Consider the following 17,668-nt stretch of genomic DNA (forward strand, 5'->3'; position numbering starts at 1 on the left):
TATTGCTTCATGCTCAGGCATATTCCCCGTAACAGGAGCCTGTCAGGGAGCGTTTAACAGGAGGCTTCCTGTGTGCTGTTTTTGATCTGTCATGAATCCTCTGTTCCTTATTAATTCCTGAATATTCAGGAATTAAGAGGAGTGGCAAATGGCTCCCGGGACTGAGGAATGCATGCATTTCCTTCGTTAGTTTTTCCATACGGTGAAAAGTAACTCTTTACGACCTTATTCCTTTTTATGGACCATACAGTAAAAGTGATTATTTACAACCCTCTCTCTTTGATATGGATTGTCTTATGTTTCCTTGATAATTTGTAAGTCTGGATTTTTTACTTTACCTTTGCTGATAAAAGCTACCTTGTAAGACAGTATATATACCCACACTATGTTGAATAAAACACCCTTGTTCCATCAGAGCTTGGGTCCCCATGTCTTTCTTTCTTTCTCTCTCTCTCACTCTCTCTCTCACTCTCAGGCTAATTCTTTGGAGCGCAGAAGCCCACTGAGCTCACTTTTTTGCCCGGGCTTTCAAGACCCCCTTGAGAGGGCACCCTGTGCTTACGGGAAGCAGTGCAAGCCCTGTGTCAAGGGCTTTATTGGTTTTCTGTGTAAACCAGGGAATATCAGCCACTTTCTCTCTCTTTCACTTTCTTATTGTCGACTCCAGACCACCAGGTTCTGGTCCATTAAAGGACCACAACAGGAGCCAATATATGAAGCTGCTTTCTTTTCCTGTATGTCAAATGAGGGACATTATTTTCCATGTCCTTTTGCTCCTCAGCCTCACCACTTTAACATTTCGTGGTCTCTCAGCTTTCCTCTACTCAGCTGCCATAGCTATTGAAGCAGAGAGTTAACCAACACGCTCAACCAACAAACACTGAATGAGCAGAGACCTGTCATGCTCAGCATCTGGGAAATACAAAAGACACGCTTGCTGCCTTTGAGAAGCTGAAGCACATCATCGGAGCAGACTATGCACCAAGAGGTGAGAATGCAGTCAGGAGATGTGCAGATGGCCTGGGGCCAGCACCCCCAACTGCACAGAGATACCCAAAGAGAAGAGAAACATGCCACGTCATTAGAGCTCAGGGTGACAGGAGCGGAGAGGACCCACGAGGCTCACTGCTGTTTCTTCTAAACTCTCCTCAAATAAGGCAGCTGTGGGGGTCAGCAGGGAACAGGGAGCAGCGGGCTCCTCCCACCAAACCAGGAAGCAGGGTAAGCTGGTGTTCACTGTCCCCCGCCTCTTCTCCCTCCACAGACTCTACACCTTAACTGCCAGCTTGTCACTCATCTGTCAGGAACCAGTAAAGCAAACCTGACACACGGTCAAGGTCAAAGGGACATTTAGTTTTAAATCAGGCCTCAGCATCCTGCACATCTCACAGGAGGAGGTAATGGGGAAGAAGGAGAAAATTTCATCACTGAATTTCCCACAGGGGTACATGATCCTCCAACAGCCTATACAGATGCCCTTTTACCAGGAGAAAATGTTTCTTTTCAAATGTGAAAACTGCTGATCATTACAAAACCAGAGAATTATTATTCATGTAGCAGTGAAATGTGACTTATTGGCCCCAAAATGTAACACTACAAATAATATCTTCACATATTTTCCTGCGTCAGGACAAATACTCCTGGAAGGGTTTGAAACAAGTATCATTTTGCCTAAGGGTTCTCAGTGATGACTGAATCCTTCTTTCACTCAAGGCTAAGTGAACAGAGACATAAGTTATTAATTAGTTCATTGTTTCCATTTATTGTGCAGAGTTTTTGTAGTATTTCTCTGCTGGAAGAAAGAGAAACTAGCAATCAAGGTTTACACCCACAAAGAAGGAAATAAATTCCTTAAGTTCACCTTCAGAACAGCTTCCCAAATGGAAGGAATCCCACCCAGCTGGCTCCTATTTTAGGGGGGAGGAATAATTAAGAAAAGCCATCAAATTCCAAGCAATCTGTTGAATTTTTAAAGTATCACTTAAGATTCTTTGACAATACACTTCAGGATCTGAGAGGGAGGAAGGGACAGAAGTGAAAATGCAACCCGACGGCTCTAAAATTGATGGCAAGGACACTAGAGTGACATGGAAGAGCTAAGAACAGAAACACCATTAGCTAGATTGCCAGACTTTTCTTCTTCATATGGATTATCAATACATCACTGAATCACCCCAAGGGAGAAATGGAACTTGTCATTTCATTTATATAGCATTTTATACATGAAAGTGTTGAAGAATGGCTCAGGTTTTCTAGGTGTTAACACATCTTCATAACAGACTCGTCCATTCCAGGCCTGGCCTGAGAAAACCATACCAACGTCCCTGGGAGCTGTCGGAGGACCTCAGCAGACTGCATGGATTCCAGCCCCCTCAACAAAATGGGATGTCAATCAATGATGCTGCAGGGTTTACCAAATGAACTGGAAAGACCATTTCATTAAATCCCCACAGAGAAAGCTAAAACAATCACCTCTCCCCAGGGGTGAAATGGCATCGCTCTGATGCCAGGACCAAAGCCAATGGTCTCAGCTGGAACTTGAGGCCTCTCAGCCAGAAATCAGGACCTTGACACCATGGCAAGTGGACTTGCTGCTCCACTTGCCAAGTTCTTCCAAAATCAATAAAGACTGTATTTTTTCTCAGGCAAAGTTAGAAGCAAAGTGTAAAAACACTACATGTTACTCTGCTGGTCACACAAATTTGACATATATCCACATGAACGAAGTTTTAGTTCATGATCATGAACTAAGTTTTAGTCTTTCAATTTTAAGGCTCTCTGTTTACTGTGGCAGACAAAGGAAGCCACAGAGTTAAGAAGAATTTTGACAATTTAAAAATTAGCATACAGTATGACAAATTTTCCAGTCTGCTTGAACTAGAAGAACATCTCTAAAGAGAGTCCTGCAATGGCTGAGCTATATGCTGACGAAAGTGAGGGTGTTTGCTCCTGTCCCATTGGAAGTCATTATGGACCCTTTCCCAAGAAGCATCTGCCCATTAGACTTTGTGGCAAAGGTTTTAAAATCTGGTTCTCCACAATTATATGGTAGAGCCAACTGCATTAAAGAATCAAATCTAAATGCCTTTTGCTTCTTATGAAATCCTTTTCTAAACTATGTTTTTTAAAAGTGTAACACTCCTTAAAAAAAAAGATGAAATTTGAAAGTTGGGGGGGGAGTCCTTTTTCAGCCCCAGACCAAAGATACTCCATGTCCTTAAGTCTTCTGGATACTACAGTATCATCTGACTGCAGCTTGTGGTAGAAAGTGGGAATAGCCAAGCTGGGAGACTGTCCTTTCTATTATTTTATTGTTCAGAAAATCATCAGTTCATTGCTTTGCTAAAAATGTTACATGTTCATTGTAAAAATTTCTGACAATATAAAAACGTTAAACAACAAAATATGAAATTGCTGCCCCTCCAACCGTAACTGCAAAAACCTGAGACAGAAAATAAAGTCAAATTGCAAAAAATACAAACTGATTGTGGTAATTACATTTCATTAATACGTTCCCATCACTGACAAGTAGATGAACTGTCAGAACGTGGCCTTTCAATGCACTCTGCAGAAAGCAGAACACCAAAGTCAGAGACAGCAGAGTGTGTGCAGCCGAGTACATCCCATATCAGCACCACGGCTCCAACCCAGAATCCACTTTCCTGAACTCAGCTGTAACTCTCCTTGAACCTCAATGTCAGAATCTTTCTCCAGAGACACACTAAAACGTTTCACTTCTGAGATAAAAGTCAAATAGTAAAGATCATCACAAAGAAATAAACTAAGTTTGCACCTGGCCAGTGCTATTTTTCCCATGCTTGGACTGTAAACTAACTTCAGCCAAATCAGCTCTTTCATACATAAAATGAGACAGGAAACCTACCACCAATAATTTGTAAACATGATCATGACAATAAAAAGATAACTCTATTCACCAACTTTTCCTCACAAATGAAATAATCTATTATCTGAGAAACTGAAGGTAACCTTATAAGAAGTTAAGCTTTCCTCCTGTCACATTCCAGAAAAATTTTAACATCTTCCCCAACCACAAAAAATTGTTTAAGCAAGTAAGCATACTTTATGATATGCCAAATTAATCAATTAGCTGATTATGCTTCAGTAATGATAATAATGATAACATTTAACATCATACAAAATAATGTGATGGAATTTCAACTCTCATTTGTATATTATTCTCAAATTTGAATTAATAAATAATTAAAATTTATTTCTCAGTTCGCTTTTAGACAGACTTCTATTTTCTTCTGTCACTCTCGCAGGTCTATTCAGTAAGAATTTACCATCTTTTTACCTTTTTCAGTTATTGTTTGAACATCTTCTGATAGGTCACATTTCACCTTCTTAAGTCTGACATGGTCAAGTGTACTTTTAAGTAAAATAGTTGGGTAAAATTATCTTAATGAATAATGAACATGTTGGAAAATGAAGGGAAAAAAACCCAAAATATCCACTATTACTAAATAAATAATAAATAATAAAACTAAATAAAATTTTGTTTTCATCAATTATAGGTAAAAGATGCTGCAGTTGTGTCCTCAAAAAAGACAGGCTTTACTTCTATACTTTCTAACTGCCTTTTGAAACAATAATGGTCAGTGGTATTTTCATAATTCTGAATTTGTGAGAGCTCAAAAAGGGGAGAAATTAACATATCTTGTCTAAGCATCCCAAACATCCATTAATTTGCCAATGAATCCTACAGCACATACATATGAAAAAAATCTCACAGCTGGTTTTCTCACAGAGAAAACCCTAGTGTTTCCTTTATGGCATTAAGCAGCTCTTCTAGACCAGGACAACACAATTAACAGGAAAGAACAATGGGGCCTGAACACCGGTGATCTCTAAAAACATCACAAATTTACCATACACCCTTGTGAAAAACTGCCACCTGGCCTGGTGAAAAAAGACCACTAATGTTAACCACCAAGTATGAAACGAAAACACCATCGCTAACTGAACCAGGATCTGTTCTAATATAATAATATGAGGGCACCTCTATTTTCCAGAACTACCAGGAAGTTGGGTGTTTGGGGTTCATCAAATACTTACATCTGTACCAACATTAACATGTGGATTTGTGATTTTCCAAGAAATTTACTTCATACACTGACCTTAACTCAGTTTTTAATGTAGAGTTCAGGAAACACATCTTTATCTTGGTCTGTGAACCAGAATCATCATTATGAACCACTTATCACAAACATATCTATGGGTACTGGTTAAGAAAGTTATGCCAGTTGGTAACCTGTTGTGTAAACCAGTTTTTACTGAAAAATGCTTAATACAAAATAAGCCCATTGCCTTCTAATGATAATTTTTAAAAATCAATTTTTTCATATGCTTTGAAAAGGAAGAAAAGTCTTAAACCATCCACTCACAGTGAGTTCACAGAAATCGATGCTATCGAGGCTCTTGCTTCTGTGCAGTCTCCCTTTAATTCGTCTTAAAGAAGGCTTTCCTTGGCTGATACTAGAAGTAGCACCACTGGGGTTTTCAGAGGACGGCGTTACCCTGCAAGAAGAGGAAAGCACTTAAGACGACAGGCTCGCAGATGAGCACATTTCTCAGTACGAGGTAGACATTTACTCGAGAACAACTGTGGAAAAGCCATCCTTTTACAGCTAGAGAGCTAAGAACCACAGTGGAGCTGCCTTCTATCAGGTGCCTTTCTAGATATTTCTCAGCAGCTTGTGAGTTTAGAAATCTCTAGTGACAGTTCAAATATTCCAACATAGGATCCACTGAGAGTCAGCTCTGTGACCATCAGAGAAGCAATCAAGACTGGATGAAGTTTCCTAGGTGACTGACAAGCGCTGTTCCCTGGGGTAGCTATTCATCAAGTGCTCAGCTGGGCGCCTGGCACACCAGTGCACCAGCCATCATGTGCACCAACACAGACACTGTTCAGGAGGCTTTTGTTAAGCATGAAAATAGCCTTTAAAAATCTAACCATGACAGCCGACACTTAATTCAGTATTACTATGGAACCAAGAAAATACAGATAAGAAGAAACAGCACATAAACTAAACCATCTACAGAACACACACTGGGCTACGTGTTCACACATACAAACACACACTCCAGACTGCCATGTGTTCTCCTATGTCTGTGCCACTGCTGGTGACAGTCCTAAAAAAGATGCCTTGGGAATCTGGGAGGAAACTGCTAAGATTATGGTCTTAGCAATAATAAAGATAAAGTAATGAGACTGATTTGTAAGTGTGGTCTGGGAAAAAGAGCATTCTTATTTTACGCTCAGAGCTTCTATTTGTAATACATTTCATGTTCATGAATTTATCAACCTTCACACCATATTTAACTTCTGCTATTTAAAATGTTGTTTTCTGGGACTTCTCTGGCGGCCCAGCCTTTATGGCTCCATGCTTCCACTGGAGAGGCCATGAGTTCAATCCCTGGTTGGGGAACTAAGATCCCATATGCCTCTCGACCCAAAAACCAAAACACAAAATATAAGCAATATTGTAACAAATTCAATAAAGACTAAAAATGGTCCACATTAAAAAAACTTTAAAAAAATAAAATGTTTTCTGAAAAGGATAAGCTATGTCTGCTACTGCTTGAAAAGGACACAAGGATGACTACTAGCAAAATAAACTGAACTTAATAAAAATAAGATAGGAGTAGATACCATAAAAAAGACTTGTTTAGGTACACCTACAGTGGTCTGGAGGAAGCACAAGCTGGAATCAAGATTGCCAGGAGAAGTATCAATAACCTCAGATATGCAGATGACACCACCCTTACGGCAGAAAGTGAAGAAGAACTAAAGAGCTTTTTGATGAAAGTGAAAGAGGAGAGTGAAAAAGCTGGCTTAAAGCTCAACATTCAGAAAACTAAGATCATGGCATCCGGTCCCATCACTTCATGGCAAATAGGTGGGGAAACAGTGGAAACAGTGGCTGACTTTATTTCTCTGGGCTCCAAAATCACTGCAGATGGTGATTGCAGCCATGACATTAAAAGACGCTTACTCCTTGGAAGGAAAGTTATGACCAACCTAGACAGCATATTAAAAAGCAGAGACATTACTTTGCCAACAAAGGTCCATCTAGTCAAGGCTATGGTTTTTCCAGTCGTCATGTATGGATGTGAGAGTTGGACTATAAAGAAAGCTGAGCACAGAAGAATTGATGCTTTCAAACTGTGGTGTTGGAGAAGACTCTTCAGAGTCCCTTGGACTGCAAGGAGATCCAACCAGTCCATCCTAGAGATCAGTCCTGGGTCTTCACTGGAAGGACCGATGTTGAAGCTGAAACTCCAATACTTTGGCCACCTGATGCAAAGAGCTGACTCATTTGAAAAGACCCTGATGCTGGGAAAGATTGAGGGCAGGAGAAGGGGACGACAGAGGATGAGATGGTTGGATGGTATCATCGACTCAATGAACATGGGTTTGGGTGGACTCCAGAAGTTAGGGATGGACAGGGAGGCCTGGCGTGCTGCGGTTCTTGGGGTTGCAGAGAGTCAGACATGAATGAGCGACTGAACTGAACAGTTTAAAATAAAAGTACTCCATCCGGGACGCATGAGACAAGTGCTCGGGCCTGGTGCACTGGGAAGACCCAGAGGAATCGGGTGGAGAGGGAGATGGGAGGGGGGATCGGGATGGGGAATACGTATAACTCTATGGCTGATTCATATCAATGTATGACAAAACCCACTGAAATGTTGTGAAGTAATTAGCCTCCAACTAATTAAAAAACAAAAAAAAAAGTACTCCATCCACACAGAATATTTGAACAGTACAGAAAGACACAAAAATGACAAATAAAAGCCTGGTGCTTCCCTGGAGGTCCAGCAGTTAGGACTCCAAGCTTCTACTGCGGGGGTGCGAGTTCGATCCCTGGTTGGGGAACTAAGATCTAGTATCCAGCATGGAGAGGCACAGATCAAAAAAAGGAGGGAAAAAAGGCCTCCCTTATCACCTTCATGCCAAATCTCCACCCTTTTTCTTAAGGACAATCATTACCAACAGTTTTCTGGAAAACCTCTCAAATGATCACACTTATCTATGTATGTTTTAATCTCCTTTTGAAAATTTTAAGGAACCAAATTGCTTATATTGCCCTGTATCTTATATTTTTCACTTAATTACCTATCTTGACACTCTTCCCATAATAACCCATATTGATCTATTTCACTCTTTTTTAATGGTTAACCACAGCATTGTCATTGATGTTTAACCGCTAAGTTGTGTCCAACTCCTGGCAACCCCATGGACTGTAACCCACCAGCCTCCTCTGTCCATGGGGAATTCTCCAGGAAAGAATACTGGAGTGGGTTGCCATTTCTTTATCCTGGGGATCTTCCCAATCCAGGGACCAAACCCGAGTCTCCTGCGTTACAGGCAGATTCTTTACCACTGAAGCTATAAGGGATGCCCCACTTCATAGTAAAGGTGTACCATATTTACCATATTTATTTAAACATTCCCCTGTGATGGGCATTCAGTTTAGCTTTCAAATATTTGCTCCAAAAAAGAAGAAAAAAGAGGCTCCAATTAAGCAACTATGAAGGTGAAGTTGCTCAGTCATGTCCGACTCTTGGTGACCCCATGGACTACAGCCTACCAGGTTTCTCCGTCTATGGGATTCTCCAGGCAAGAGTACTGGAGTGGGTTGCCATTTCCTTCTCCAGGGGATCTTCCCATCCCAGAGATTGAAGCCGGGTCTCCCGCATCGTAGGCAGATGCTTTACCATCTGAGCCACTAGGGAAGTGCTATCAAACCACAAAGCAATAGTTTAAAACTGGAGCTCCTAACTTCTCTCTCTTCATCCCTTTCTTTTGTGACTCTTCAGCTTACTCCTCCAGATTTCTAATTTGCTTTTCAGTTCTGTCAATTTGTCCATTCTTTCACTTCAATGAGTAAATTTTACATTTCTAGTGTCCAGTATGTTTTTATTAACAGAATTCTCTCCTGTATCTTTCTGAAAAACATGTGGATCTAATGTTTTCTTTTCCTTCAGAGACTAGTTTCTCTGCCTGTTGAAGATGCTAAGTAAGTCTCTAAACACTGGCTTTTCCCAACTGCTGTGTGATCTGTACAGTCTACATCTATCTCCACTGGAGCACTTCTGTATCCCCATGGGAGCGCTTACCAGGCCTGCCCTCAGCAGCTTTGGCAGACAGGACACACTGCCAGAAGGCGTGGGAGGCGGTGTCTCTTTTGGGTCAGGGTACGCAGTGGCCATCTCAGGTCCAGCCCAGTCTCTCTGGCCCCAGTGCTCACAGTACTGCCACACTGAGAAAGCAGCATGGCTGTCCCCTCGGCGTCACATCTCAGTGAGGATGAGTGGATGAATTCCCCCCACACCCTCAGCTCCTTCCAGTCCTCGAAGCTGCCTTAAGCTGTCCACCTCTAACTTTGCAGGAATTTTCTGCACATTTTCTGCAAAGGGTTTCAGCAAGGCTTTTCTCTCTATAGAACTACCCCTATCTACTAACTACGTCTCAGTTGTTGTTGTTGTTCAGTTGTTAAGTCGTATCCAACTCTTTGCAACCCCCAGGACTGCAGCACACCATGCTCCTCTGTCCTTCACTATCTCCCAGAGTTTGCTCAAATTCATATCCATTGAGTCGGTGATGTTACGCAACCATCTCATCCTCTGTTGCCCCCTTCTGCCCTCAATCTTTCCCAGCCTCAGGGTCTTTTCCAATGAGTCAGCTCTTCCCAACAGGTGGCTAAACTATTGGAGCTTCAGCTACTTCTCTACTTCCCAGAGATCCCTCAAAAATGCTGGTCCATTGATGGTATTCTTCATTGTTTACCCAGACTGTTATTAATGCTGCAGCTTTTTTTTCATTTATATTTTTGTTATTTCATTGGGTTCCAATGAGGACACCTTTCAAGTCACCTCCCAGAGTAAAATCCTGCTGACGACCTTTTCACGATTCTCAATCCAAAGAGCAGCACCTTGTACAGTTTTGCTCTCCTTTCTGCAGGGAAGAGCTTCCATGAACACAGTGAAGAACTGTGCTCTAGAAGCGAGCATATGGTAAAGAGAAACCGAGTGGCACAATACAAGTCTTAGGGTGTGGAGAAAAGGGAACCCTCTTACACCGCTGGTGAAAAAGTAAATTGGTACAGCTGCTATGGAGAACAGCGTGGAGGTTTCTTAGAAAACTAAAAATAGAGCTACCATATGATTCAGCAATACCTCTCCTAGACATATACCCTGAGAAAATCATAATTCAAAAAGGCACATGTTCCTCAATGTCCACTGCAGCACTGTTTACAACAGCCAGGACATGAAAGCAACCTAAACGTCCACCAATAGAGGAACGGATAAAGAAGATGTGGTACCTATATACAGTGGAATATTGCTCACCCATAAAAAGGAATGGAATCAAGTCATTTGTAGTGATGTGGATGAACCTCGAATTTGTCATACCAAGTGAAGTCAGAAAGAGAAAAATAAGTATCATATATTAATGCATATGTATGGAATCTGGAATAATGGTACTGACAAATCTATCTGCAGGGCAGGAACAGAGACTCAGACATAAAGAATGAACTTGTAGACACAGCAGGGGAAAGGGAGGGTGGGACAACTTAAGAGAGTAGCAGTGATATATATATATTATCATGTGTAAAACAGATAGCTAGTGGGAAGGTGCTGTGCAGTAAAAGGAGCTCAGCTCGGTGTTCTGTAATGACCAAGAGGAATGTGATGGGGGGTGGGGTGGGAGGTCCAAGATGGAGGGGATATAGCTGATCCACTGTGTTATATAGCAGAAACCAACACAAAATTGTAAAGCAATTATATTCCAATTAAAAGAAACATATATATAAGTCTTGAATTCTCTTTATTTCCTCTCTCTCACTTCATGTTGACAGCCCTGGTTAGGTGGTATGATAATATTGGAAATTAATACAAATGGAATTTAAACTTTTTTAACAGAAGAATATTTTCAAAAGTTTTTCTGCATCTGACTTAGAGATGAATCACCGATTTCCTTTTTTCCAAACTAAAAGCCTAAAACCTAAAGTCTCCAGTAAGAATTTATGTCCACCAAATTTTGAAAATGACTAAGAGCCAAAAAATCTATCAGGATCACAATAAAAATCTTCAATAACCAAGAGAGCTGAGCTGGCATCCACCTGGGGAATATTGGGTCGGGCAGAACCCACCTACCCACACATTCAGCAGGAGGAGGAGGGGGTCTTATCCCAGGACTGAACCAGCTCCTGGGGAGAAATCTGTGACTTCACAGCTCAGACCAGATCTTTGTGAAGCTAAGAGACCAACTGATAACAAGCACATGGTTCAGTCATGGCTCCCCTTTCTCTGGTGGGAGATAAAGAAAAGGAATAAACAGGACCAGATAAATATGTACAATATTTATACTCATATTTAAGTAGGAGGAGCCTTGAGATATAAGATAATTTAAGATGTTGCTTCTCTTTCATTTTAATGTTTTTTGAGAATTAATTCCAGATATAGTCATATATGGACATGAGATTTGTACCATAAAAAAGGCTGAGCACTGAAGACAATGCTTTTGAACTATGGTGCTGGAAAAGACTCTTGAGAATCCCTTGGACAGCAAGGAGATCAAACCAGTCACTCCTAGAGGAAATTAACCCTGAATACTCATTGGGAGGACTGATGCTGAAGCTGAAGCTCCAATACTTTGGCCACCTGATGGGAAGAGCTGATTCACTGGAGAAGACCCTGATGCTGGGAAAGACTGAGGGCAGGAGGAGAAGGGGACAACAGAGGATGAGATGGCTGAATGGCATCACCAACTCAAAGGACGTGTGTTTGAGCAAACTCCAGGAGTTACTGAAGGACAGGGAAGCCTGAAGTCTGCAGTCCATGGGGTTGCAAAGAGTTGGACATGACTTAGCAACTGAACAACAAACAATAATATTTGTGGAAATATGTGTGTCTGATAGTTCTGTGCTGGACATGCAAACACACACAAGAACACTGAGGTACGTCCACAGCTCAGGAGGGAAGCCCTGTCCACAATGCTCCTGATATGGAGAAGATAGCATCTCTGTCGCCCAAGGTACCCCTCTCACCCAGCCTGACCTGAATGCCTCGGACTCTGGAGATGACTCCCTGAATATCAGGAGCATGGTCTCTGATGACAGGGAAGTAAATTCAGGAACTGAGCTGTAAGCACCCTTCAACTCTGGAGTGCTTTCCCTTCAACTCTGGAGTGCTTTCCCTTCAACTCTGGAAAAAAATCAACACTTGACTTAAAAGGAAGTTTTTCTTTTCCTAATTCTGAATTCTATTGAATCGTCCCTAGAGGGCAATTGGGGAGAAAATGTCTGCCTCTCTCCATTCCCTTCATAACTTCTCTAACGGGGTCATGTTTTTACTTGGCTGATAGGCTTAAAAGGCAGAAACCCAGGGTCTACCCTCTCATTTTGTTATAACACAGGAGATTTGGCTCACGACCACTTCTGACCACAGTTCACTTAGGACAAATAATTCCCAAGCTCATCTGCCACTCCCACTGCTAACTTCCAGTGGAAAAGAACTCAACAATAACACCGAATTGGGCAAAAACAATCGAGATGATAAAAACAAAGAAGTTCCATCAGGACAAAACTAACAATGCTTCTACAATATACTAATTCTAAAATGTCAGCAACTGATGGCTTCAACCAAGTCAAGCTAACATGGATGAGTTAACAAGGCACCCTTCCCCGAACGTGGGTGTGAGAACAGGAGCCTTGAGGCACTGCCAAGAACAGCAAGCAGATGACTTTAGAAGGACACTGAGTACTGTGGAAGGGTTCTTCGTTAAATGCTAGTAAAATGCTAGTTTTTGTTTAGGAGCATCCGACTTCAGAAACCTTACTTATTCACTGAATTGCTGGTATCATTCAGTTGTGAGGTCATGTCCAGCTCTTTGGGACCCCAGACTGCAGCATGCCAGGATCCTCCATCCTTCATGGATGATCACTCCTCCTCCTATCTCCTGGAGTTTGCTCAAACTCATGCCCACTGAGTCACTGATGTTATCCAACCATCTCATCTTCTGTTGCCCTCTTCTCATCCTGCCCTCAATCTTTCCCAGCATCAAGTTTCTCAGATCACTGAAAAAGTCTGTATTAAATGGCCCTTAGTTGTACTTATAAACAATGATGTGTGTCACTGCCTATAATTTGCTCATTAAAGAAACCAAGGGGACATCCTTGGTAGTCCAGTGGCTACGACTCCACACTCCCAATGCAGGCGCCTGGGTTCCATCCCTGATTGGGGAATTAAAACCACAACTAAGAGTTTATGTGTTGCAACTAAAACCCACTGCAGCCAAATATATATATATATATTATATATATATATATATATATATTTTAAAGGAAAGAAACCAAGGGAGGACCTGGAAATGGTCCTATCCCATCAGGGACCTCTGTGAGCCATGAAGGGGCCATGGGCCACCCTGGGAGAAACAATATCATGTAAGACATGTTCCTGCCCTTTGGTTCCTGTCTTCAGTCATCTCTCTTTCCAGACGTGTATATCCTTGCTCAAACGTGATTTTAATCCTAAGAACTGGCATAAAGCTGAGGTGTGACTCTGGACAGGCCAACGATCTCATTTGTAAAGTTGGGGGAGACACAGCCCTCACCTCCAGGGAGATGGAGGGCCCAGCAGGGAGCAAGCTCAGTGAATGGCAGCTCTTCTTACTTTCAAAATCTGATTATGAGACAACAACTTCAGTGGTTGAATGGATACTGCATGTCCTACAACAATTACAGTCTCAACAGGGAGAAACAGACTTAGAAATATAAGAAAATGATACGACACTCTTTCCCCCTAAGATCCATGTAAATGTTCCTGAAAGCACTCAATGCAAAAATCAAAACTCTGACAACAATAAACTTATTATGAAAATACTTTTCACATTTCATCTAAAACAGACAGGAGTAAGAACTCTCTGGGCCTCACACCTGCTGAGCAGGTGTGGTTCCTGCACTGGACTGAGCCTTGCCCTTCCCCGCCTACACCCCCTAACCGCATGAATGTGACCCTGGCTAGAGAAAGGGTCTTCGCAGAGGTCACTGACTATCTAACTCTGACGACAGGTGTTCTCATAAGAGACAGAAGAGAAGACAAGACACACAGGGAAGACCACGAGAAGGGGCAGAGACAGACTGAAGCGGTGTGTCCCACAAAGGAGCCCTGGAGCCACAGACACAAGTGGCGACAGGAAGGGTTCTTCCCAGGGTATTTGGGGAGCGCAGCCCTGCCAACACTGACTTCAGACTCTGGCCCCAGAATTGGGAGAAAATAAACTTCTGTTGCTTTTGGCGATTTGCTACAGTCTCTAGGAAGCACTGTGCTGTGACTTCTGTCCATCACTGACCATTCACTGGAGGCCCGCAGGCAGCAGCCGCACGAACTCATGTCTCCCTCCAGCAACAAGCCTGAGTTCCAGCTTTGAGAACAGTAATGATTCAGAACCAAACACTGCAAACACTCCCATGTACTAAACTTCTTGGAGAAGGAGCCTCAAGAAGTGGGCTCCTGCAGGCTCCACTGACGCAGTGGAGTGTGTCCCCTTCAGGTTCCAAGTAGAAGTGTCTGCAAGTGTGTACTCCTTTAAGGATGTGCAGAGCCAATCAGAAGGACAGAAGGACACTGCAGAGTGGAAAGCAGATGTGCACAAATGGCCAGACCAGAGAGGAGAGTGGGTCCAAAGCATTGGCCCCCTCAAGCCTAAGCTTTACTTGGACAGGCATAAGCTTTGTGAGCGAGCTGTCTTCCCACACAGACTGTAAGAGTTAAGACAGAGGAATGCAGGGAGCATACATATCTTTCTAAACGTCCTCACATAAAGCTTCACACAAGCCATGATCAACAACCATGCTATGACCTCACATTTCATAAACGGACACAAGCTGATGCATCCCAAGGTCTGAATGCACTGTCGATGTCGGATACTAGTTCCCACTCACCACTCCGAGTTCAGAACCCATTCACACATCTAGATAAATAACGGTGCCTTTGCCTTTCATCTCCAATTCTCCACATGCAGTTGTTAGGACACTGGCAAAACAAAATGTCACCTAGAAAATAAAACGTTACCTAGAAAATGAATTCCATAAGACATAAGAGACAGAGGAACCAGATAGCACAATATTCTCTGACTTAATAAAAGATCACGCATCTGGTTCAAAAGTACCACCCACTCCAGAGTTTCATAGAGCGTGCTCTTCACTTTGCCACTGGAGAAACTAGATGAACATTCGCAAATCCACTTAACATTAAATAGAAATTCTCAAATGCTCATTTAAGACTGGGGAAAGCTCAACAAAATCTCCCTGATCTTTTCAGGCTGTCTCTTCATAAGATGGTTTTTTAATGTTGGTCCCAGGTCACTGCCTGCCTCAAACATGAATCTCTAGAGTACAAACATTACCTGGATTTCATTTTCTTTGTTCTGTCTTCACAAACTGTATACTCAGGACAGCAGTCTCAGAAGCAGTACTCCAGTAAGGAAAAGGAATAAACCTAGTTTCCTGACCTTGTGACCAATCACTGCTAATATTCATGCAGAACAGCTCCTCAAACATTGTATCCACATCTTGGTTTTTAAATGTATCATCAAGAAAATTTCCTAGGGACTTTCCAGAGGGTCCAGTGGGTAGACTCTGTGCTTTCACTGCTGAGGGCCTGGGTTCAATTCCTGGTCTGGAAACTAAGGTCCTGCAAGCCACTCAGAACAGCTGAAAAAAAAAAAAATTCCTCAACTTTCTTTCCGGGTTACACATTATGAAGAATTCACCAATTGAACACACACACATCTTCTGAGAATCTATTTGTACTGGAAACTAGTTATAGGGAATTTAGTAATCAACTAAACAGACAAATGCCCTGGCCCCATGCTACTTACATTGGGGGGGGGGGGCGGGAAGAGGGATAAAATATGCAGCATGCAGCATGTTCCATACTGGGAAGCACGCAGGAGGAAAGCTGAGCTGGGGGTAAGACTGTTGGTGCCAACTTTGGCTTTGTTTTCTCTTTTTCTGTAACCCAACCATCTGAAAAGTCATCTTCAAACCTTACTGCTTATTGCTTCAGAATACTGACATATTGTTGATACATCTGCTAAAATCTTCTTCCATGGACATTTCTTAATTCAGTGACTGCTGATTTTTACCAGCCTAGTCTTCCAGGTGTTGTCACTTGCTGTTCTTCAAATTAAAATACCTTTTGCAAAAATAAATTTCTCTTTTTCTGAACAACGGGGGGCGGGGGAGGGGGGTTTCACGGGAAGAAAGACAGTAGTATTTACTCAGCACCTACTATGCAGCCGGGGAGAGTGGCACTATGCACTGACCATGGCAGTTGATCTACCCACGACCCCACGAGGGAGAGAGTATCATTTCCATTTTACAGAAGAAACAGACTCTCCAGTAACTTGTCTACAGTCACACAGTAAGTGGCACAGCGAAGACGTGAACTTCGCTGCTCATGTATTTTGGGCTTACCTTCAAAATTCTCCACTATTGCGACTGTTTTTCTAAGCTCTTCTTTTTTACTGACCGCTCGATCTTTATGTTCTTTGGATGGTTATTCCATTTTGTTTCACAAAGCTGATATTAGTTTTTTACACTCCCTAAAAGCAGCCTCTTTTCCTTTCTCTATCACCTTCAAATTAAACTGGACTATGTTCAATTGAATTGAATCAACCTCTATGGGACTGTATTGAGCACGCATTTTTTAACTGAAATGACCACAGAATCCCATGATCATCACACCTTTTTTCTACATCATCATCCTTTTTACTGAACCATTTCTCTTCTGACAGAACCAGGCACCCAACTTTCAAGTGGATGGAACACCAGGGTGACCACCGAAATTCTTGTGACATGTTTACATGCTAACAAAACGGCATACAATCCGACGGATGATCCCGTGTGATCCCGGACACCTTTCTCCGGATGATCCCGGACACCTTTCTCTAGCGGCTTCCAGGTGGGAGCACCGCCCCCCTCCACCGATGATGACCCCGACCTGCAGCCGATGGATGGGAGGCGCCGCAGAAAACGCAGCACGAGAGCTGCTGGACTTTCCAGCCAGACCCGCCGGCGCGGCCCCTCCGTCTGCCGCGGTCCGGGCCCCGCCCGGTCGCGCGCGCCGGGGGTCCCGGAGCGGACAAGCGCGTCCCCCGCCCGCGCGCGCCGGCCCCCGCCCTCACCACAGCCTCCTCTTGAGCGGCAGCAGGCTGCCGCGGTTGGACGGCGTCACGCCGATGGCCATCTGCAGCACCGTCAGGTACTTCTGGTACTTCATCTTGTCCCCGCTCCGCTCGCGGCCAGGGCCCCGCCGCCGCCGCCGCCGCAGGCACAGCCCCTCCAGGCGCCGCATAAGTCAGCCCTGGGCCATCCGCCGCCGCCGCGCCCGCCGCCCGCGCCCCCTGCCGCCGCCGCCGCTGCCGTGCGTCCGGCCGTGCGTGCCGCCCCGCGCCCGCGTGCGTGCGTGCCCGCCGCTCCCGCCGCCGCCGTGCGTGGCCCGCGCCCCACCGCCCCCGCGTCGCGCACCGGCCCGCGACGTCCGCGCGCCTCCGGGCGGCCAGCTGGCGGGGCTGCGGTACCGAGCGGCGGGCGAAGCCAGCGTCCGCCCCACCCCGCACCGCCCCCCGCTTCCC

At 43.7% G+C, this 17,668-nt stretch overlaps 1 protein-coding gene across 7 annotated transcripts in view; it reads right to left on the reverse strand.

Annotated features, from left to right (window-relative positions):
• Positions 1 to 17,413, reverse strand: part of TJP1 (tight junction protein 1) — a 260,221-nt gene extending 242,808 nt beyond the window's left edge. For 2 of the 7 annotated variants that reach the window (XM_043922071.1, XM_043922066.1), the window contains exons 1-2: positions 17,219 to 17,408; positions 5,406 to 5,538 (exon numbers count right to left, since the gene is read on the reverse strand). In XM_043922071.1, coding sequence (XP_043778006.1) covers positions 5,406 to 5,538; positions 17,219 to 17,388 — 303 coding nt within the window. In that variant the 5' untranslated portion in view covers positions 17,389 to 17,408. Of the gene's footprint in view, positions 1 to 5,405; positions 5,539 to 17,218 lie in introns of all 7 variants that reach the window. The other 5 variants (XM_043922067.1, XM_043922065.1, XM_043922068.1 and 2 more) reach the window with 5 other exon arrangements.
• Between the last annotated feature and the right edge of the window lie 255 nt (positions 17,414 to 17,668).

The sequence above is a fragment of the Cervus elaphus genome, chromosome 13 (genome assembly GCF_910594005.1).
Source record: "Cervus elaphus chromosome 13, mCerEla1.1, whole genome shotgun sequence".
NCBI lineage: Eukaryota > Metazoa > Chordata > Mammalia > Artiodactyla > Cervidae > Cervus > Cervus elaphus.